Source organism: Cyclopterus lumpus, chromosome 4 (assembly GCF_009769545.1).
Source record: "Cyclopterus lumpus isolate fCycLum1 chromosome 4, fCycLum1.pri, whole genome shotgun sequence".
NCBI classification, from domain to species: Eukaryota; Metazoa; Chordata; class Actinopteri; order Perciformes; family Cyclopteridae; genus Cyclopterus; species Cyclopterus lumpus.
The window spans coordinates 12,035,404-12,058,581 of NC_046969.1; the positions used below are offsets into that span (position 1 = coordinate 12,035,404).

At 39.8% G+C, this 23,178-nt stretch overlaps 1 protein-coding gene across 1 annotated transcript in view; it reads left to right on the forward strand.

Moving 5' to 3' along the window:
* raver2 (ribonucleoprotein, PTB-binding 2) overlaps positions 1-23,178 on the forward strand; it is a 55,198-nt gene that overhangs the window by 13,207 nt on the left and 18,813 nt on the right. Inside the window, exons 2-4 of the mRNA XM_034531185.1 lie at positions 635-701; positions 17,249-17,556; positions 18,423-18,587. Coding sequence (XP_034387076.1) covers positions 635-701; positions 17,249-17,556; positions 18,423-18,587 — 540 coding nt within the window. The remainder of the gene's footprint in view (positions 1-634; positions 702-17,248; positions 17,557-18,422; positions 18,588-23,178) is intronic.

A 23,178-nucleotide genomic window follows, 5' to 3' on the forward strand; every position in this document is an offset into this window, starting at 1 on the left:
TCCGTCGGGATCTCTACTTTGAAAGATGAATTCCAAATGTGTTACTTTGATTTGCATCTGTGTATCTGTCCCTCGCGTGGATTGAAGTGCAGTGTTGTGGGCTGCTGTGATTATGAGCCTGAAATTAGACAGAAAGCTTTTTTTATCTTTTTGAAAATGCACTTAAAAAAATAAACAAAAAGCATAATTACCTGTGAGAGACAAATTACTGTGATTGGAGAAGTCTCTGATCAAAGAGTTCACTGTGTAGAAAAATAAAGTTTTGACGCCGTGATGAGCAAAAAATAATTCTTACAAGATTTACCTAAACTCAAGTTGTCCTTATTGAAAGCAGCTGGTTAGTTAAAAATAACTGCCTCGCTGTTAGAATAGTACCATCATGAGACACTGTGACTTACTTCTGGATAGTTACTACAGACTTTTGAATTGTACATTTTCAGAAAAAGTGATTCATTTTGTGTGTTGCTGAAAAAACTGATTACATGATGCACTTACATTTAACTGATAAATTTGATAACAAGCAGTTATTTAATGTTCTATAACATTGTGGTTTAGATTTGATGATGCGTTATTCTGGCGTCTTGGTGATCTCTCCGCTCAAGTCCCGTGTTTCTCTTTTTATGTCTCTTTACAGGAAGTCCACGAGATCCTGAAAGAATATGAACTGAAATACTGCTTTGTGGACCGGAACAAAGGCACAGGTAAAACTAACACCTAACCACAGATACACAGACACACACGTGCGCTTGCAACTTTGTATTTGTGAGGACCCTGAATCATCAAAACTAAATAATTAACCATGAACTGAACCTAATTCTAACCCTGAACCAGCCATTTGAAGAATAGAAAATGTTCAATCCAAAATACCCTCAGGCTTAAACTCCGACTGGTCCTCACAAAGATAGACGTACAAGGGCACATACACACACATATATTCAGCTCAAATGATCCTGTAAACCAAACCCTTAGCAAACAGCTATGTCCTATCTTTCATCACACAATTGTATTTATAGTTATATGGAAAGTAGTGATGGCATGACTGAAACACTTGTTTTACATACTGTAGAAATAGAGGAGGGGTCACACTTAAGCCTATGTCTCCAGTGGTCAAGATCTGTCTCATTGCTCAGTCAGTTCTGCTAAATATATATTTGAAATACTGCAGTGACTGTTGTTTGTTTTTTATGATGTATATGATGGACTGTCAGTTATTTATTAATACTAATTTGTCTCTCAATGACTCAAATAAATCAAATGTAACCTTCATTTGAATGGTACAATTTGAAGATAAAATACACTCCATTGCCAGTTTAATGGCACTCATATAGTCTGATACGACAATCCTGCTATAAATGCTTGACTTAATTCTAGGATAATTTTTGAATTTTTGAAGCAAAATGTCAAAAACTGAACATTTCAATCTTCATGAAGGGAGGATTTCTTGCTTGCGCTGTTGTATTAAACTGTATTAATTTTAACCAGGTGTACCTATTAAACAGGTAACTGAGTATATGAAATGTGGACTATTGACACAAGCAGGATACAGTATTGTAGTTGACACCATTTCTAAAGTTTCATATTTCTTCTGATGAAGGGATTTTTTTGGGGGGGTTTCTACTTTGCATGGAGAGTCTCAGGATAAAGGTGTGGCATGCTATACAGATTGTACAGTTAAGACACAGTTTGAAGTTAAAGTACATTTCTTAAAAAATAAATTACTAATGTTTTTCAAAGCGTTTGATTGGCAGCTTGCTTCTTGAGTTAAAATGGACGAAATTAAAAAAGTTGTATGCGTTTTTACAGGCTTCCTACTAATGACGGGTGCATAATTTGTAATATCTAATGTAACACAAGTATGTTTTTGCACAGACTCACATATCCTACTCACACTCTGAAGACACGTGGTTCTCATAAGTCAGACATGCACATGTACACACAAACACACGCACACACAAAGCAGACCCCTAGAGAGTGTCCCTTTCCAGGGAAATCTCTTCCATAGTGCCTATATTTAGCCAAGCACCTGAAACATAATGCTGTTAAAAAAGGAGAGGGAGCTGTAAACAGTGGAGATATCAAAGCACCAGCCTGTCCAAAAGGTTAATAGGGTTTAGGAACAAATGAGAGCGTGATGAAACGCAGGCCCTCACCGGTCCGGCGGCCACGGTACTCGGCTAATTAGCCGGCTGTGTTGGCGTTGGGTGTTGGGCTCTGAGGTGCTGAGGTGGGTGGAGTGGGACGGGAATCAGAAGTTGTTGAAGGAAATGTACAATTCTTCCTTACGAACCCAAACCACTTTCCTCTCCCCTTGTTTCTCTCTTTATCTCTCTCTCAGAGAGGGGAGAGGGGTACAGGGAGAGACCGAAAAACACAGAGAGAAGCAGAAATACAGAATTGCGTTTTCAGATCATATTACATAAGCTTGCCATTCTGGTTCGTGTTTTGGTACTAATGTGGAGCAGTTTCTATATTGCGTCAGCCATATTGATTGAGAAAGTTGGAGGGGACATAATGTTTTTTTTGTATTTATTTTTTAATGTTTTCTTATTCGCTTTCTTGCTGAGAGTTGGATGAGAAGAAATACATTACATTAGGTATGTAGCTGGAGCCATTAGCAAGTTATCTCAGCTTATTGTAATGACCTGAAACAGGAAAACAGCTAATTTAACCCGGTCCAAAGGTGACCTGCCCAAGCTCACTAATTACCATGTTATATGCCATTAGTTTAACGCTAACTCAACGAATAAGCTTGTTTCTCTCAAACATCATTGCCTGCTGCTCACTCATTCACCAACACATTAATACACCATTGGTGGCACAGGTAGGCCACTATGTGCCATGGAGAGCCACTTATGTGCCATGGAGAGCCACTTATGTGCCATGGAGAGCCAACTATGTGCCATGGAGAGCCAACTATGTGCCATTGAGAGCCAACTATGTGCCATTAAGAGCCAATATGTGCCATGAAGAGCCAATATGTGTATAACTTATTTTTAAAGTGCCCTTACTTGCAGAACCATTTAACGACCTTCACGGTCAATCATGAAACGGTAGAAACCTTTTCTCTTTTTCTACTTTTCAATCAGCTGTTGGCTTTGTCCTGATGTGTTCTGTTTCTATGGAGAAAAATAGCAGTTAAACTTACTGACACTTCTCATTAACACATGTTGAGCTTGTTTAAGGTGGGATGCTGCTTTAGTGTGTGTGTGTGTGGACTGAATACTTTCTGGATCCGGTTTCTCCATGGCTTGTCACCTCTTCACTAAACCCAGACACATGCAGACCTCTATCTAACCTCAACCTCTGTGATTTACCCCTTTGTGTTTAATGGCTGTCATAACAAATGTAAAACTGTGTGAAAAGTGTCGGTCGTGTGTGTTGTTGTGTGTGTGACAGCGGTCAGATTGAACTTGCTTGCCATTGGATCAGTTTTCATGGCAGCTGGATAACGTCACGCCAACCAAGTGTTTACAGTCTGACTCCCTCCTCTCCTTCCTCTCTGCCTCTGTCTGTTTTGTCTCTTTCACCCTTCCTGCCTCTCGAAGTCTCACAGCTTTAGAAAATACCAAGATTGTTTCTGTCTGTGCCACCAAGCAACAGTGGTTAGAAGTGAAGCACTCTGTGAAACGGTTCACGTCAATGAGCTGAAATGTGCTGACAAATTCAGAATAGGAAGCTCTTGAAGCCCAGACCTTCAGCCCCGTTGAGCACACAGTTGTCTCTATAAGGGAAAAGATAGCAACATTGTTTATGGAGAGCCACAGTCTCATACAGACGGAGGCATATTGTTTTCGACTATTTCCACATGAGTGAGGAAAGTACATTTACATTGTGTGAAACAATGAAACAACAAAAATTGTGAGAAGATAATATTGAAAATGTTCTTTGATGTTATCCGTTAAGAGAGGGCGGTTCCTTCTCTTTTTTGTTATCGTTACTTTCATTTCTCAAAAAAGGCTTCTTCTTGTATTTCTCACTCTCTGCTTCTCACCACTGAGGTATTTTTGAGTTGCACTTAACAACATTTTCATAATTTTGAGTTTTGGTGGAGCTCCTGGTTTGATTGTTATGGGATGGCTGTTGTTGTCATTGCGTCTGTGAAGCAGAAAATGATACCTGGGAAGCACAACATGACACTCCAGAGGCTTAGAAATCAGGATATAGTCAGAATTTCTTGTTTGTAGAATAAATTACCGATGAAGATTAAACAACACTTGAAATGTTATTTATTGCTTCTCCAGCTCACACACAGATACACACTCTTCTCTCTTAAATACAAAGTCCACTGAGCCATTGTGGGAATTAAATAAACAATCTACTACTTGATACCTCATATCAACAGAAACAGGGATGGAATAATTATTCTGTTAGTATTTAACAAAAACATATCCTATGTTTCACAATTGTTGAATGCTCTCTTTGTTGTAGTATTTTCTTTACGTAAGGCCGACACTTTGTGGCATCTTTCTTATCTTGCAAAATTGCAATTTTATTTTTTGGGTAAAAAAAAACAAGGCACTCATAATTTACCGACCAGCTTAGAATATGGATAGAAAACGTTAAGTATCATGGTTCATAAAAGAAGGAAATTATAATGACATGAAGTAGGAAAATGAAATACAATATCCTTAAAATCGGCAGGTGGTGAGGCTTTTGACTTAAACCGCTGGCTTCGGGCAGGGTTCAAGCCCAAAATGTTGCAGCCCAGTACGACTCTTATGAAGAAGTTTATGACCCATGAACGAGGTGCTTCTTTGGCTCTCTGTATTAGCAGGAGATGAGATTCAGAGAGGAGGACGAACGGAGGGATCATAATCAATCTCGGCTCATATTCTGCAGAGAATTAGCGATGAATTAGCTTTAGCCCGTCGAGGTAATCTGTTCATCTATTTTGCAGGACGTAACTGGCTTTAAACAAGGGAGGCCATCAACAGGAGTTCAGTCTCATTTCCCCGCAAGGTTGAATTATATAAATGTTAAATATGTTATGAAGGTGGAATTATTTTCCTGCAAATCATGCTGCATGGTTGATCATTTTTCTTAAAATTCAAAGTGGGTATTGAAGTATTACAAGTAAATTTGTTCAGCAGATTCTTTTGTAGGTTGAGAAATATTGAGCTTTGTTGCACATTCAAATAAATTATTATTTTGTATTGTCTCAAAGTTTCTAAGATGAAAGTGTTATTAGATAATATGTGGCCCAACAAGTATTGTTTTTATTATTTTAGTAATTTATAGATAGTCACAATAATATTCTAGATTACAGTTATTTTCAATAAGTTATTCAACAACATAAGCTCATTTGGTCATGACCCGGGTAAAGAAATTATTAACTAAAAATGAGCTAATTTAAGAGAGCTGGTTTTTGAGAAGCCCTAATGGGTCAGACTCTCCTGTCGACTAGATATGGATCAAAAATGGCATAACTCCTCAGAGAACAGAATCTGGTTTTATTACGTGCAGAGAGGTTTTCATAATGGGTGTGAAATGCACACACATTCCCTGAGCTGAGTGTATCATATACTGTATGCAGACACCAACACACACTGTGTGTTGGTGTGTGTGTGTGTGTGTGTGTGTGTGTGTGTTTGTTTTGAAAGGTAAAGTTTGTGTGTACTTTGGGATTCCTCTGAAATAAGAATGCTGTTTTGACACCTTTTTCATTTTCACTTTAGTGTTTATGATTATAAGATACAGAAATTACTTCACATAGACAAACCTGTAACGGACACTAGTTAATGGAAAATGTTGTTATTCTTTTTAGCTTTTGTTTTCATAATTTAGTTTGTTATTCCTATTGGTACAGTTTACTCAGATATAATCCATCATATCCTGGCTGTATAGTTTCTGTATTGTTGATTTTTCATCTATTTTTCTTACCACACGGAATTATTTAACCTTTTTCTTTCTTTCTTTCACATAAACACATGGCATAAAAAAACATTTGACCCACTAAGTTTCAATATCTGGACACTTGGGTGGGCGAGGGAGCCATTGAGTGCAGAGGAACGGCATCACGTCATTAGACTCTGAGGACATGTGACCTTTTGTGTCTGTGTTTGTTCAGTTTTTAAGTCCTTTCCCTTGAGGTCTATGTCATTGGCTTCTCCTGATATATAGATGTTAATTACACTAAAGATGATTCTTTCTGGGGACGAATTAGTAATTGACCCCGCGGTTATAATTATTTCATAGTACACATTTTTACTGTGCTTTTGCTCTAATTGGATTTTCCGGGGTTAAAGAAAAGATTGCCATGAAAACCCCTCATCTTCGTTCTGTGTCATATACTCAGGTGTTTTCTCACTGTTTGTGTTCGTTAGTTCTCTCCTGGCTCGTCTTCGACCTCTGCTCTAATATAAAAGTACTGCTCAGAGAAGCTTAGGCATGCATCTGCACCTCATGACTACATCAGCCCACTGAACTGGCCTCCACGTTGGACTTATTAGGCCATACTGAAGGGAGTGTTTATGTGTGTGTGCATGTGTGTGTGTGTGTGTGTTTGAAAAACTCCCCGTCTCCATTTACGGCTTTGCTTCAGGCTGTTGCTTCTGCTTCTCGGCTAATGATGATTTTTCCTTAAACACCCACCCGCTGAAGACACACACATACGAGCACCATCACCTCAGTTCTTACTGAGCTCCGTTTTCTTTTTTTTAACCACAACCCTTTTTTAAATTGATGTTTTAGCCAAGACATCCTCTCAAAAAATATCTCATCCTCTCACCGTCGTTTTGTGATGTTCCTCCTTCCCACATGTTGCTACGCCTCGATCCCTTTTTCCTTTGCTTCTTTCCTTCCTTAAGTCACATTGGAGGTACTTTACCAGCAGCTTGTTAACTTGCTCATGGCCCACGTTCAAAAAGTGAAGCGTTCCTCATTATCTGTCTCCATACTCACATTACTATGTGGTGGGATTGCCAGCATCGTATACAATCTCATAATCGAAGCAGATTCACCTAATAAATGATGCTGTGTGTTTGTCATTAAATCAGCCTGCCCTTGTTTGGTATCCATACAGTCAGAACAGACCAAACAAATAAATCATATGCAAATTCAGAGATTAATGGGTTTAAATGATTGATTCCTTATTATCAGATTTTATTCATGATCCATTTCTACTGCAAATCATTTTAATGACCTGAGGCAGTGGTCGTTGTCTTCATATTTAATCAACATATTATTATTAATAGGCACAACTGTTTGAGATCACAGACCGGTAGAAAATAAGTTTAGCTTCACAATAAGTTTTCTCTCAAGAGCAAATGTCAGAGATTTAAAAAAAAACTATACAAAAATGCAGGTATGAAAGAATTGACTTTTGACTTAAACGTAACTCTTTTGATAATGAATACAGTGAGATGGTGAAAGTTTGAGGCTTGTTTTGGTTTCTAATGTCTGTTTCAGGTGCCTGTCAAGCTGACCAGACAGGCAGCTCGACAGGCACACCGATGCACACATTCACATGTGTACCCACAGTGTGTGAGCATTCGGCAGGCATCAATCAATCAATCAATCCATCCAACCAGTCAGCTCGCCGACCACAATGACCCGGCCGCTTCCACATGAGGTCCAGAGGTATGTGTGCTAATTTGACGGTGCTGCGGAACCAGGGATCTGGGAATACAATGGCAGGGTTTATCATTGGAATCCCTGCTTTTCAATGGAGGCCTTTGTGTGTGTCGCTGCACTGTCCAGTAATGAAGACAACTCATTGGCCTGTCGCTTTGTATTAGTGTGTGTGTGTGTGTGTGTGTGCGTGTGACACCGTGTGGATGAAATGCACAAGCTGAGGGATGAGTACAGGTTCAGTTGTCCTGCAGTCACACACAAGTAGCACCATCCATCATATGTACTCTCTCCATTAAAACACTAATTTAGCTATTCTTAGTTCTCTTTTTTTTCATCTCACCCTACAAAGATAAATGTCTTTGGGTTGCTGTTGGTTTGTGTTTTTCTCTGGTAACGCCTCTGCTGAATAGAGTTGATTAACTTGGCCATTAGTTGTTTGTGATGTCTGGAAGGCTGCACTGACGTGGAAGTCTGAGAGAAGACTGGTTCACTGCTTTGGGGTTTCTGCAAAAAGTTTGGATCAAGCATCAAGCCTTTTATATGCAGCATCATAGGGTTGGGTATCAAATACAGGGTCTGAGTTGAAAACAAATTCCAAATACATGGGACCCAGTGCGTTCTGTGTGTCTCAGGTCTGCCCATGATTTCCTTAAAATCACTTTTCATTGCAGAGATTTGGATCAAGCATGCATACACGCATAGAAAGCTTCACAAAAGCAAGAGGTGATACAACAGAACGTATCGCACACAAAAGCGGTTTGCATGTACGTCTAAGATGATGAAGCATCTGCTGCAGCAAGGTTTAGGATTCATATTTTAACAAATTTCCCCTTGGGGATTAATAAAGTATATATCTATCTATCTATATAGTTGTCCCTTTTTAATTGAATCCACCTACTTTATTTTCATGGGCAAAACAGCAACTTTCATTTTGAATGGTGCATCATCACCATTTCTGTTTTTTATTTGAACTTTTTATTTTTTTATTTTTTTGAACAATTTGCTGTTTACTTTGAACACAATATGACAATTTCCACAATGTTCCTTTTGTATGACAACATTTTTACATTTCAATACTTCATTAAAAGGCATTGTCCCATTCCCACCTCAGTAAATTGATTTGTAGCCGACACTGGCTTACAGATCATTTATAGTTTCCTTAAAAATTATGTCTGAGTTGTGATCATGGTTCATTTACTTACCTTTACTACACCGTAATGGAGCTATATTCTAACATAAATAATGCTAAACATAATTTTGCTAAAAGAAATTGTACGTGAACAAATTTGGAAGGGTTTTGAGAACTTGTGTCACTGCACAGTAGGTGTAGTTATTATTGTTAGGACATTAAAAAAAAGCTTGAGTTAAAAAGAGAGCGCTTGAGTCCTTGTGTGTGTGTCTTTGTCTGTGTGTGTGTGTGTCTGTGTGCGGTACTGTTTGGGTTTTTTCTTACTGGACTACACGACACTAGCGAACAGAACCATTTTGAGACTCAACACCACTCTTTTTCATTTTTTCATTTCTTCGTCTCCATTTTCCTGTCTGACAGCAGCCGAGTCATCTAATTGCTTCCTTGGACAGCAGCTTGTCTCCAGCTCTTCCTCTCTGTGTCTCCCTCTCTTCCTCCCCTCTTTTCTTTTTCTCCCTCTCTGTCGTCATTTGTCCATCTGTCACCTTGTGAATCACTAAATGTAAATCGGCATAGACCACGCAAGTGTGATATGGCTGTTATCTCTGACACACACACACACACACACACACACACACACACACACACACGCACATAGCCTGTTACCTCTTAGCGCCTGCTGTCAAGGGTTGACTGTGAATATGAGTGTCATATTTCATGTTTTGTTCTGTGCTTTCCTTTTGTGTATGTGTATGTGTGTGTGTGTGTGTTCACAATTTTAAATCCTTCAGAGTTTTATTGGGCCAAGTGCACTGTGGGTAGCTAATGAAGCGAGACGTACCCCCACGCAAGACCCACGCATACGCTTTAGTTAGTTAAAAAAAGAATCATGTTTGAAACAGAGAGAGAAGATGATGAAGAAGATGATAATGAGGATTGTGATGGTTTTATTCCTTAGCTGGTTCTCATGGGCGTTATTGCTCCCTTATTACAAGGCGATATTCAATAATGGGGCCCATCACATTTGTTTCTGGGACAAGTGTGAAACAGCACTGTGGCTACTCCAGAAGCGGCCTCAATGTTCCTGTATTTCACATCCACAAGTCCATAGGATATATGCATATAAATATATATAATTGTGTATAAGGTTGCAGCAAACTCATGCCCAAAGACTTGATCTCAATGAGACTACAGTGCTCTTGGTCTAATTGGAAGCAAGGGACATTTTTATATTTACTGATTCTGCAACAGTTTAGATATTCTTTGAACATATTTCCTTCATGTCGAGCAAGGGGTTCACAACCCCGCGACTATCACCAGGCTCAGCTACCGTGTTGCATGGGCTATTTCTGCACTAATTACTCGTACTGGTCTCACTATGCTGCATCTTTCCTTGTGACTCCTTGTCACGGCCGCAACAACAAGATAGTGATATTTTTTTAACTGACGTAGGTCATCGGTACCAAATGTCGTTCGTCACCCACTTAGCAGCTCAATCTCGACGTGCTGTGTTTGTGTTACTGTTGCAACTCGCTGGCTAATTTGAGTAAAAAGAGACCTCGACTCTCTAGCTTGCAACTTCTAGCAGAGGCTGGACTCGCATACATATGGCACCAAATGCCATAGTTTCTTTTTGGATCTGCCTTGCCTATGCACCATTTAAGTTAGGGGTTTCGGTTATTGACAATAACCCGAGAAATAGAAAAATGTACTTAATGATTATATGATAATATTGTATTATCCAGTCTTTCCTTTCTCACCTTGTCTCCCTCCCCTAACAACACTGCCATTTTCTGTCAGTTTCATAATGCACTGAAAATATTTGTTCACCTTTTGCCATGTCATCCCCATTCATATCTACACAATGTGTTTATGATTACAATGTTTACTAGAGCACAGTGGCTGAAAATATACTCAGCTATTTTACTTAATAACAATAGGAATACCACAGTGTAGTAATACTTGGTTACAAGTAAAAGCCTTGCTTTTGAAATGTTACTTAAGTAAAAGTCTTAGGCCAAGGGCCCCAGTGCAGTGGCTGAACTACCATTATTTATGCCATTGGCACGGGATCACATAAGGTTATGGGTTATGGTTATAAAATAGCTTTATTGGAGTCCACCATTGCCTCCAACTATTTTACTATGTTTTATTTAACTTGTATTACATTGCCAAAGCCTAGGCTTTGCTTTGTGGACAACTATGACTGTATATCATTCTCAAAAATAACTGATGTATTCTTAAATTCATAAACCCAACAGCAGCTATGACCAAAAGAAGTGCTGCTATGGTGTGTGAGCACTTTGGGAAATGTAAGCAACATCTGGAGTTACTAGAAATTGTGTAAATAACTTCCAACCAGCTGTGGCTCATACATTTGTTTAAGCTATCTGTTGACAATTTGAAATAATACTGAAATATGCAGAAGGGAAAATGTGCAGATGTCTTATTAGGGCATCATCACTTCCATTGTAACCTTCAAGTTTCTCTCTCCAGTAAACTGAACCAGAGTTTGTGTCAGAGGTGTCTGCGGTTCACCAGTGCACGTGAAAAATACACACACCCACGCACAAGCAAACTCACACACAAATGGTTTCACTAATGTGTGTGAGAGCTGAAGATTACATTTAATAACATTAGGGCTGCACATTTGATTAATCTGCCAGTTATTACTTGCTTTTTCTATTAAAAGTGAAAAATACCAAGTGACGGCTTCAGATTCCTTGCTTTATCTGACCATCCCAAATATATTTGTATTACTATTGTAAAGTAACGGGTCGTGGGATGTTTAGGAACGGAATTGATGGATGAAGGATGAAGGTGAAGGTCAGGATTCACTGAAAATGACAGATTGTGTGACTCATCGTAGAAAGGAAACTGGACACAATGGCTGCCAGGGGCGGGATTTCATGCACAATTAAAAAGCATCAACACTGTTCTTTTCCCACCCGCAAGTATTTGGTGGCAAAAGAACAGTGTTGATCCTGTTCTTGCTTTGGCATTTGTTTCCACTAGAAATGCAAATATTTAAATGTATACTACGCTGTATAACAGCTCACAACATTGCATTTTTGGATATGTTAAATGATGCCTCCATTTTTAGAGTGAGATGTTTCACAGAGGGACAGAGTGGTGGAGTGAACAATGCAGCTGTGGGTGGGTGGGTGAGTGGGCGGCCGGTTGAAGAGTGGTCGATCCACTCACTGCCTCTTATGCATCTCATCCCTCCATCAACACCCACCAGCCTCATATACTTTACTATAACATTTAAATACCACTGCTACAGCTCATAACATCAAACACAATACAAAATCTTGCAAAACAACAGTTTGCCTCATGTTCAGATGTTGGTATTATTTGATTTTGTATCCACTACTTCTTCGTATGAATATCCTCTTTTCTAAAGTTATTAGTTTAAAAGTGATTGTACATTGTTACATTTGTCAACGACTGTATTCATGTTTCATTCATATTTCTGCAGTTCTTGCTCCACACAGAACTAAATGAGATGAGAGATCACTGCACAACATATATATATATTTTTTGCAACATGTGTACAGAGTTGATGTCCAACACTTTGATACATTCACAATTATTCCTTTAGAAGATTTCAGTTTAACACATCCTGACCCGGTTCAAGCAGCCACCTAAAAGGTTCTATTTAAAGTCAGTTTTGAAAACGTTGCAGTCAATAACGCTGGAAGAAAATCTTCTTCTGATCGGACCCAACCCAGTGGCATACAGTGTAGAAATAAGTCTTCTCATTGTCGAACATCCCACATATCACTCACTAGTCCTTTACATTTGCAAAAGTTTGAAATGTGATCAGAACAGGGAACATGAATTTGCTGAAATGTTGCATTAGTGGTGGATCTTATCATTACACGTCATAAGGCAGAAAAATAAAAATTACAATTGGAAATGATATTTTCTTACATAGTGAAATTTGGATGTCTTTCCGCACAGTTGTTCACACTATAGAAAACAAGTGTGCTCTTCTAAATAATAATAATAATAATAATATTATCCATCTATATCTATAACTATCTATAATCCTGCAATTTCATGGGGAATTGATGGCTGACTGTCAGCCTCTCCAGTTGCATGAGCAGCCACCAATGCTGGGAAGGAAAGTCAGAAGACAAACAAAAGACCAACTGGACTGGGTAAGGACCAGTGGTTGTTATCGGCAGGTCCAGACCAGTCCAAATCAAAACACCTACGACACTGACACAAGTTGAGATAATGGAGAACTGAAGGAGCCAGTCCGGACCAGTACTGCACTGTTTGACAAAAAGAGTTTGACTTTACTTCACTGATGCCATTTAAAATGCTACATGCAGTTTCAGTAAGCCACATTCTGTGATAATCATAATTAAAATCTATTGAACCCCCAAATATTTTAGCCCAAATGTTCGAATGGAGAGGACGTGGTGATGATTGAGAGGAAGGGAGGGCCGACGTGTTGAAAGACAAAGGCCTCTGAGGATGAGAGGACCGCTGGCGAGAGCAAGGGAGGATGAGAGGGGAGGATGCAGCTCGTCTGAAGTGGTTACTCATGTAGATGCTGTAGCGGAGTGGCCGGGAGGAATATAAAGCCACAGAGACGCAAAGGAGGATGAGAGTTTATTGGTGCTACAGAACTAAGAGGCCCAATCCCGGCTGTGTCATGGCTGTTTTAGTATGCGTGTTTATATTTGTAGAGATGCTTGGTGGTGGTGTTTTACCGCAGATAGTTAGTGGCAAATGAGCCACATATTCTTCCATTATTGTCTTGTTTTTAATTATTTTATTTGTGCAACCTTTTTTTGTGATGTTTGCCTTTCAGACAATGTATATGTTTGGGTGGCCTCATAAATTAAAGCTGTGCTTCTTCATCTTCAGAGATGATGTTTGCTGTGTGATCTGAGGATTTATACACTTTTCCTGTTCAAAGTCAAGGACGGCCTTGGGGGCCTTCATTGTGAGGATGATTCAGAGATCATCGGTGCTCCTGCCGGTGTGAATAATCTATGTGTGTGTGATTGACAACGAAAGAGCAGCAGATCCATAGAGAGCTCATCCTACCCGGCCTGTCAGCCTCGGCACAAACACACGGATAATATTACGTTGAGTTCAAGTTGAAATCGCACTGATAATGTAATTTCTAAACACCGTGCTCGGCTCCTTGGTTTCCTCTTATCTCCTTTTCATCTCTTAAGCAAATTGAAATCTTCAACATCATTACTCAAGCAACTTTTCACCTTTAGCACAGATGTCGTCTCTGTGAAATGGATGAGAATAGAATTATTTCACTTGATGGCCTGTAAGAGATGAAGGTATCATAAGAGAGATAATAGATGACTTCCAGGCTGGTTGTTGGTGAAATTGATCCTTTAAATATTTTTTGAATGTTGCCCTTGGATCATATTTTTTTTATTTTACTGAGTCTCTTGTAAAGGTGAAAGCTCTCATAAAAAACGCATTCACGGGTCTCGCTAATTTATTGAAAATCAGAAGAAATGTTTAATATGTTTATGATAACAGGCAGGTTGATACATGAAGAAAGAGAGAGGAGAGGAACGATTCCTTTATTTTCAGACAACTCAAGATGGTTTTATGACACCTAAGATTGATGTGTAATGGTTTAAAATACTGAGCATTGACACTGACATTATATCCATTATATTTGGGTTTAATTACATTGGAAGTTGAAATGTGGCTGACGTCAATGTTATGAAGAGAAATTAGAGTGGGGGACAAAAATAGGATTTTGAAAAGTGAGGGGAACATGTTCCACCCATGAAATCCATCATTGAATCCATCTTATAGTTGTTGAGAGATTTCAGTCTGATCCATATGCTGGAGGTGAGCCACCTACATTTCCATCCTTATAGCACACAACAAGGGGTCTATCTTTACATGACAAAATACCATTGTGATTATCTACATGTAGGTGGGGAATAATGCTATTCAAATGTATTATACTTAACTAGAACACTTGTGTACACATTTCATTGATATATTCTTGAGCTTTTCCTGTGAGTCCACTGAGTCATTTATTTCTGTGAGACCCCTTCATCTTCATCTAGACCTTTGGGGCCGAGATGAAGTAGCGGGACCCCCTTCTACACAGCACGAGGACCAGCCCCTCGAGTTTTCAGGGGTCCGCCTTGACGTTTGTAACTCCCCTGTTTTTAATTAGCTCCTCCAACAGAGAACGTGGCAGCAGAATTGCAGCCTTCGAGGTGATTTCAACGTGCTCCTACACACTCCTCATAGGAACATGCAGAGTAATCGACATGTTCAGGAGCGGAGGCCCATAATTAAGACGTATGCACTTTTGCGAATATATCTTGTTCATGTATTTTCTTTCTCTTTTTTTTTTTCATTTTCTTTGTTGACAAAGTTCACTTGGAAACCCACTCAATGATTGCCAGGCTGTGAGTTATTACATTATTTTGTAAGATATTTAGGCATCTTGGAGTTCTTCCTTTCACTGCTGGAGAAAGTATTGAGCAGCAATTGAAGTCAGCCCCCGCTGGCATGCAGCACTGTGTCATTAGAGGTATTAGAAAGAGAGAGGGCTTTAGCATAATGCCCAGACTATATTCTCTCCATCTCATCGCAATGCCTAATGTTAGGTAGCGTACTTAGTGGGTTAAAACCAGATTAGGCTCATAGCTTAGTGTAAGAGATCCATTACAGAGTGTGTGTGTCAGAGTATTAGATGGGGTTTGAGGTAATTGATTTGGGTGGAGGCGGTATCTGAAGGCGGACAGAGGCACATAGAAATGGAGGTAGAGAGACCAAAGAACCGACGGACATAAAGCCAATAGATATGAAGAAATGCGCTATTCGGAGAGCACTAAGGTGAGAAGAGTCGGCACAAAAGGAGAAAAATGGAGGGATCGATAGAGATACAGATGCAGAAGAGGGAGAAAGACAAGTACAGGCAGGCTGATGGATTAAAATACAGAGAGGTGGGGATAGATTTTCTATGTGTGAGACCGATCCTGACCTCGCATTGCATCTGCCTCCGTTGATGTTCCTGTGAAAACTAGGATGCCTGTGGAGCAGATGTCCCAATTGTTGCTCAATTCAACATCTTTCCATTTCATTTCTCATATTTTCCATTCAAAGCTAACGGTGCCTATCTGAGTCATAGGTGCCTGCATATATTTTATAATGTATTACTACTTATTAATCTTTTTAACCAAATAATGTGAACATCTCTGGGAATGGTTTGTATACCACGTAGATATAGACTGCTTTGATGAGAGGTGATGTTCGTGTGAAGATCATCTCCAATGTTACAGATGTTTTCAAGCCACCTCCAGATCTCCTGTCTGCTCCGCATATGTATGAAATACATTTTGATTTGAGTTGAGAGGACGTATTTATTTTTATGTGTGTATATATATATATATATATATATATATATATATATATATATATATATATATATATATATGTGTATATATATGTGTATATACAGTATATATATGTATGTGTATATATATATATATATATGAGCCTTTTGTTTCTATATATCATTTACACAATTAGTGTTTTTCTTATTTTCAATATGTAAATGTGCAACACAAACCTCTCTTAACAGACCTTTTGTCTTTATCAATCACACTCACACACACACACACGCACGCACACGCACTAGGTTTTTAGCTGCACACTGCACACTGCAGGCTTCTAATGTTCTTTACATTCACTGTGTTCCTCCCTTTCAGCCTAATTACACAGTTGTTTATGTGTTTGTGGTTTTATCAATGGGCCTTTACACCTTTTGTTCTTTATTTTTGTATTCATTGAGCTGGTTATACTGTTAAAAGGAAAGGAAGCCTATTGGGAATTATAACCAAGGCTTCACTGACTGTATATCATATGAATAAATATCAAAACCTTCTCAATAGACTTAAAAGACATGCAGACTTTTCTAAAATGAATATTCTTTCAAACACAGCCAACGTTTTCAGTTTCAGGAATGGAAGAGATGCTAACATTTGTCTTTAGGTATTGCTGTTTAATTGCCTGTAGTGTACATGTAGTATTCATTAGTATTAGTGTTTCTCTGACACACATATCAGTTTTGAAATGCGATAAGGTGTTTATGTGTGTGTGTCACAGTGGATTCCCCCTACGTAGTGGCTCCCTATTGGCTTTCTAGCTAATGTGTTGTCTTTCTCTCTGTGTATCTGTCTGTCTGTCTTTATTACTGTCCGGCTGTGAATTTGGTTGTTTGTGCCCAAACCTTTATCCCCTATTTTTTTGTCACACACATTCGGCCTGTCATTTATTTTCTTTGCTTTTCATGCGACTTGTTTTCTGCACGTTTTCTTTTGACTGTGTGTCTCCATCCCGCATCTCCACACACGGCCTTCTGCCTGTTTGTCAATGCCTGCTTTGAATGTATGTTTGTGTTTGTCTCTGTCTGCTCGCCTCTCACGCGTCCCTGTCCACGTGTGTCTGTCCGTCTCTTTCTTTGTGTCCGTCCTCGTCCTCGTCTGTCCTTTCCTCTCGTCGCTGTCTCCATGCTGTCCCCTCCTCCAGCTTTTGTGACTTTGCTGAACGGGGACCAGGCTCAGGATGCCATCCGCTCCCTCCATCACAGCACTGTCCGTGGACGCTTGATCAATGTCACGCTGCAGCCCACCGACTCCCTGCTGTGCCTCACCAACCTGCCCCACACCTTCACCGCCCAGCAGTTGGAGGAGCTGGTACGTGCCTACGGGAATATCGAGCGCTCCTTCCTGGTGTACAGCGAGCTGACGGGCCACTCCAAAGGATATGGGTTTGTTGAATACATGAAGAAGGATTCGGCTTCACGGGCCCGTTCTGAGCTGCTGGGCCGACCTTTGGTATGTTGTAACAGTTGTTAAAAGTGATCCTGTCATGTTCGATTATTTCATATGATTGTTGCATTTTAATCTGTAAGACTGAAAGATGTTTGGAGAAGAAAAACCTGTTGAATTGGCTCGATTTAACTACAGTTTATGTGATTTTATTTTATTTGATGAAATTATTACCCAACATTGTTTTACGATAACTATTGGAACCAAGGATTTGATTATACTTTAATAAACTACTGGCCAACACAATGGCTACACATTTAATAGATTTGATTTAGCCACAAACAAAACTGCAATCAGCTGGCCTCATTTGATTAAAACAAAGTGAGTGAAAGAGGAGTGATGCATTTTAGTCATTGGTCATATCCTCACATTGAGTTGTTTACTTCCACAAAACTTGGCTGAAACTTGTAAACATCGTTTGTGTTTCTTTTGTAGAAACTGGCCAAAGAGAACCGATAATCAGTTCAAATACGGGTTCTGCCAGACGAGTTTGGTTTAAATTTATAACAACAAAATATGAAACTGTTTGAACACAACAATGATTTGAGGGAGGACATGCTTAACAAATAACATATTCTCATCGAATTTTATTGCAGTTTACTTTACTTTAAATTATACCAGAGAGTGTCTGACCTCACATTTCTGATTGGCCCAATCAGTGAAACAAAACTGTAAATAAATGTGCACAGCTTAAGGTCTGATGAGCTTAAAAAATCAAGACTCTCGAGCCAAGAGGGTGAATATATAATAACAAGCAAAGTTATATTTACGAAAATGTTCTCACAATGAATGCGGAATCGAATGTGTGCAGTGTAGGAGTGGAAAGTGAGTTCAGAGTCTTAAAAATCTGATCCCGGGTTTTGGTTGAGCAGGACGACCGCTCACTGATGGTGCAGTGGATGGACGTCAACCACCTGAGCCAAGAGGAGAAACTGCACTCCAAGTGTCTGTGTATAAGCCGGCTGCCGCTGGACCTCTGTGACTCTGAAGAACTCACCCAGCTCTTCTCGGAAACCTACAAACCTGTCTTCTGCCAGGTGTGTATTCAAGCGTGTGTGTGATACGGTGTGATAGCCAATTATGTATCAAAGAGTTTACGGCTCATTGAACATGTCTGTGCTGTGAAACCAACGTTTAAGATGAATGTTCTGTTTTCCATTTTCCTTCATAATATTTACATCACTTTAAAAAGGCTTCCCTTCCATACACGTTAATCAGTCGAACACCACCAGGTGAGATGTGCTGATATCAAATTCAGGGGTCAGGGTACCCATTGGCCAATCTCGCAGTATCACCAAGCAACGGTTTCCATGGTGAGTTGTGACACCAGCCCCACCCTTCAACTCCCTCCCTTCCTCCCACACTGCTGTGTTTCAGTTTACTGAGTTATACCGCACTCTGCCCCATTACATCCACAGCACCCCCACATTCCTATTTAGACATCACTCAATGGGTATCTGTCATCTGCTGCATTTCCAGTTTTAGCTCCACCCCTTTTCCCCACTCCCACATAGAAATCAATACACCCACATCATCCTGGTCCCATGATGCTTTGTGGGTGTTTAGCTCATGTTGCTTCACTGTTGCACAGCCAGCAGGCTTTGACCTATGGTTCAGTGTTTTTTAATGTACAATACAGTATGTGCTTGCAAATGTGTTACTGCACTTCAGCGTGTATGCACTAGAAATACTTAAAACACAAAGCTTCTGAAACATAGTACACCAATTAACAAGATATTAAAACAACAAATACAGGAATGTGACAATGTACATGGTAGCAATTAAACGAGTAGCCCCAGTATTATTTTACTAATACTGCGGGAGAGTGCTGCAAAGCCGTTTTAATTATAATTGTTGTTTTGAATTCATTTGATGCCTTCAAGGTCCACGTTTGTCAGCTGGTCTGGTTTGACACTATCGGGGATACTTTTGATTTCAATGCAGGAATACACATATTGTCACAAAAGCGCCATCCCTATTGTGCCTGCTATTGTTGGTTAAATATCTGCTTTACCATTTTTCACCATAAAGATAGTTTTATTGATATATTTGGGCATCCCAGAGAGCTTGTGTTTAGGGTGCCGACAGTATAATCGCAATGTCCCCGGTTAGATGACATGCAAACCTTTTCATGAAATGACATTTGCGCCTTTGTTTGCTGCGTGTAATTTTTCCTTCTATTATTACATTTTATCTTACTGTCATCAGCTGCAGTTTTTCTTACAGAAAACCTCTTCCTCCTCTGTGCACATAGAGCTCAGCCATCTTGGCACTTTTGCTCTGTGCAGAGTGCCTTTAACCTGTGGCCTTGGCCCTGTGCGCTATAATTCTGCTACCCACGTAAAGGCCCCTCCAGACAGCACTTTAGTTTAAATCATCCAGGAGAGATGGAGGGGGGGAAAGAATGTCACCCATATTAGAGGGACAACAGGATGGGGACAGTAAGCAGGGATGGGAAGGAGAGAGGACAGTGCTGAGAATGCCAGACCTATTAGAGAGAAGATGGAGCGAGGGAGGAGAGGGCTGACAGGGTCAGGACTAATAGGGGAGATGGAGAGAGCTGGAGAGAGGTGGAGAGCTGAGGTGAAATGGTGAAGAGAGGTAGACGGTCATACATGGTGAAAAGATTTGCATCTTTGTAGATGTAATAATGATGGCTGACTAGGAGACAACTAAGAACAAATGTGGTCAGTGATATACTAATATCTGTAAAATGATGGAGATAGCTTGTTTGATGGCTGTTAAAGGTATGGAGTATGGATGGAGACCATTACTATTCAATGTTGTCCATGTCATGTGTTCGTAACATGACACTCACACAGGAGACGACCTTCGTATGTTGTCTTTCTTGTTTTCCTGTATGTTCTTTAGCAACAACTGGAACCATCGCCACACATTAATAATTATTCAATTTGATGTTAGGAAGCAGTCATTATAATAAAACAAAGAAACAGGTATTTTAGTTTTTAAGATGATGCAAGAAGAATATACAAGAAGCAACCGGAAGCAGAACAGCCACCATGGCAGTAACGTCATAAAGGACGAGCACTGTTTCTTTGTTGCTCCAGAAGTGAGATGCTTTTGCTCCTGGCATTATTTGTTTTTCTGTTACTTGCCTGAAGCTCTAAGAGACTCTAAGAGCATGGTGGTGTGTACATGTAACAGTATCCCACTTTCTATCGGATTACTCCAGCTGCATATCCGGGTTTCTCATAAACGGCATAATGTCTTTTATGGGTTTCTGAATATGGGAGATGGTGTTTACATGTGCAAACACATAAACGGGACACCCCGATCATAAACAGGTTATTCGTGTCCATGTGAACGCACTCACTGTGACGGGTCACGTACCTTTCTTCACAGAAGGCTGTGACAGAGCGGTCAGGACCTCATCGCTCAGTTCAGACAGCTGATGTGGCCGTTTAAAACCTTTCTCACACACACACACACACACACACACACACACACCCTGCCGGTGCCTCAGTCAGCATCTCTCAGCTGGGGACCACGACTTGAGGTCAAGAGCTGTCACACACACTGATAACTAGCGGAGCATCTGGGGTTTCTTTTCTGCATTCTTACACACACACACACACACACACACACACATTTTATATTTCACCAATTGAACCAATTATACTTGCTGAAATTAGACAAAGGGAATTCTTAAAATCAGATAAGAAGCATCTATTAATATGGTGTCTTCTGATGCAAAATACATAAAGTTGACCCTGGCAAATGAAGTTATTGACAAATTTGGCCATATTTTAGGTGTTGGTCTGTTGCTAAGTTTATTATGATCAAGTATCTTCGTCCTCACATCTGCATGACCTCCAACAACACTAGCAAACATTAAAGAGTTGGGGAAAAACAATCAACATGAAGAAGCACAACATGAGGTTGTCAACAGCTGGTACTTATGCTAAAATTCAAGTTTCATCAACTTGACTCATTTAGCAGAAGTGTTTGATTACATTATCAAAATTAGAGATGCCAAGTAATGTTTCAGTACAAGTCAAGAGAGCTTTACTAACTAAATACCATAGCATTATTCTTTGGTGTGCTGGAAATGAACCTACGCTACATAAACATGTGTTACTTGGCGTGTACGATACTTATATTAACATTCAGCAAAACATCAAAATCATGATGATGATACTTACACAGAGAGATGAACACTGCTCCCTTTTAGATGTTAGCTACATGCGTTATGACAAAAATAATGACTGATATACACAACATACCATGAACCTTATGGTGCAGTGGGTTAGTCTAATTGGTTATTCCAACTCTACTACCTGTTTGCCAAAATGTGAAAAATGACATGCTGTTACTTGGACTGATGGAGGGTCATTACAATTTGAGTGGATTTTCCTCTGGGCCAATCTGTTTTAGATTTACGTCAAGGATAATTTACAGGATGAAGCACCAAGTTAATGCAGTTAAATTACACTTTAATTTTTGTAAATCATACCTTGAGGACAAGGCAGAGCGTCTGCCGGACATTTGCAGTAAGAAGTAAACGATGTCCTCGATATAAAAGTGGTTCCATTTATGCAACCTTTGAAATTCCAGACGGTGCTGGGGGAAGATGAAGAAAAATCTCACATGTTTATTGGGAGCTCTTCAGTATCGCAGACCTCTTTGATTTCATGTTGTTGTTTTTTGTCATGACGGACACTTTTCACACCACTTGTCTTTGCAGCTGCCCTGTGTCAAACTATGTTGATAATATCAAAACTACGTTATGGTTATAATACATTTAACATGTTTTCTTTGTGCAGCAGAGTGGCATACACAAGGTTCACACACATTCCTACCAAATTGTTTGTGCAGATCTAAATAATGATTGATTAATTTCTAAAGGGCATTTGCAATCTGTGAATTTGAGTAGAGGGAGACTCACTCAGTCTTCCCATTATTACTCACGCATGCACACAACACACATAATTGATGGAAGCCCGAACGCTATTCACACACAATCCAATTTGATATATAATGTATGTTTTCCACTCCGGTCTGTTTTTCTTTTTTTTTTACTCCTGTCTTTCTCTCACTCTCTTTACTCGTCAGTCCTTTTATCAATCCCTGATGCTTTTCTTCTTCACTCCTCTTTTCTTCTCTCTTTTTCCTCACCATCCTCTTCTCACTCCCACTCTCTCTCCTTCTTCCATACATCCATCCATCCATCTCTCTGGAGTGGTAAAGTGGTTTAGGTCCTTTCCATACAGTTTGCTTAATGTATGCTGATGATAATAGCCTATCGACCTACTTCTCCACGCAATCATCCATTTTCATCCCTCGTTCCCTCCATCCATCCATCCATCCATCCATCCATCCATCCATCCATCCTCTGTTCAGACCGGAGGGAACAGCAGATGAATGAGAGCAGGGGTGGAGGCAGGGAGGAAGTGGTGGGCCACTTGATTGAGCGCTGATGGTAGCGGCATCCGCGCTCAGGCATCCGCACTCAGCCTGAGAAAGTACAAATACATTTGTCTCCCACTGACAGTTTTTTTACAATAAGAATGTCTAATGATTTTACCACTTAGAAATGTGATTATATGATAGTTTTATTATGTTTAATTGCAATCACTTATACTCTGAACTTGAGTGTGCTTTCTTGTA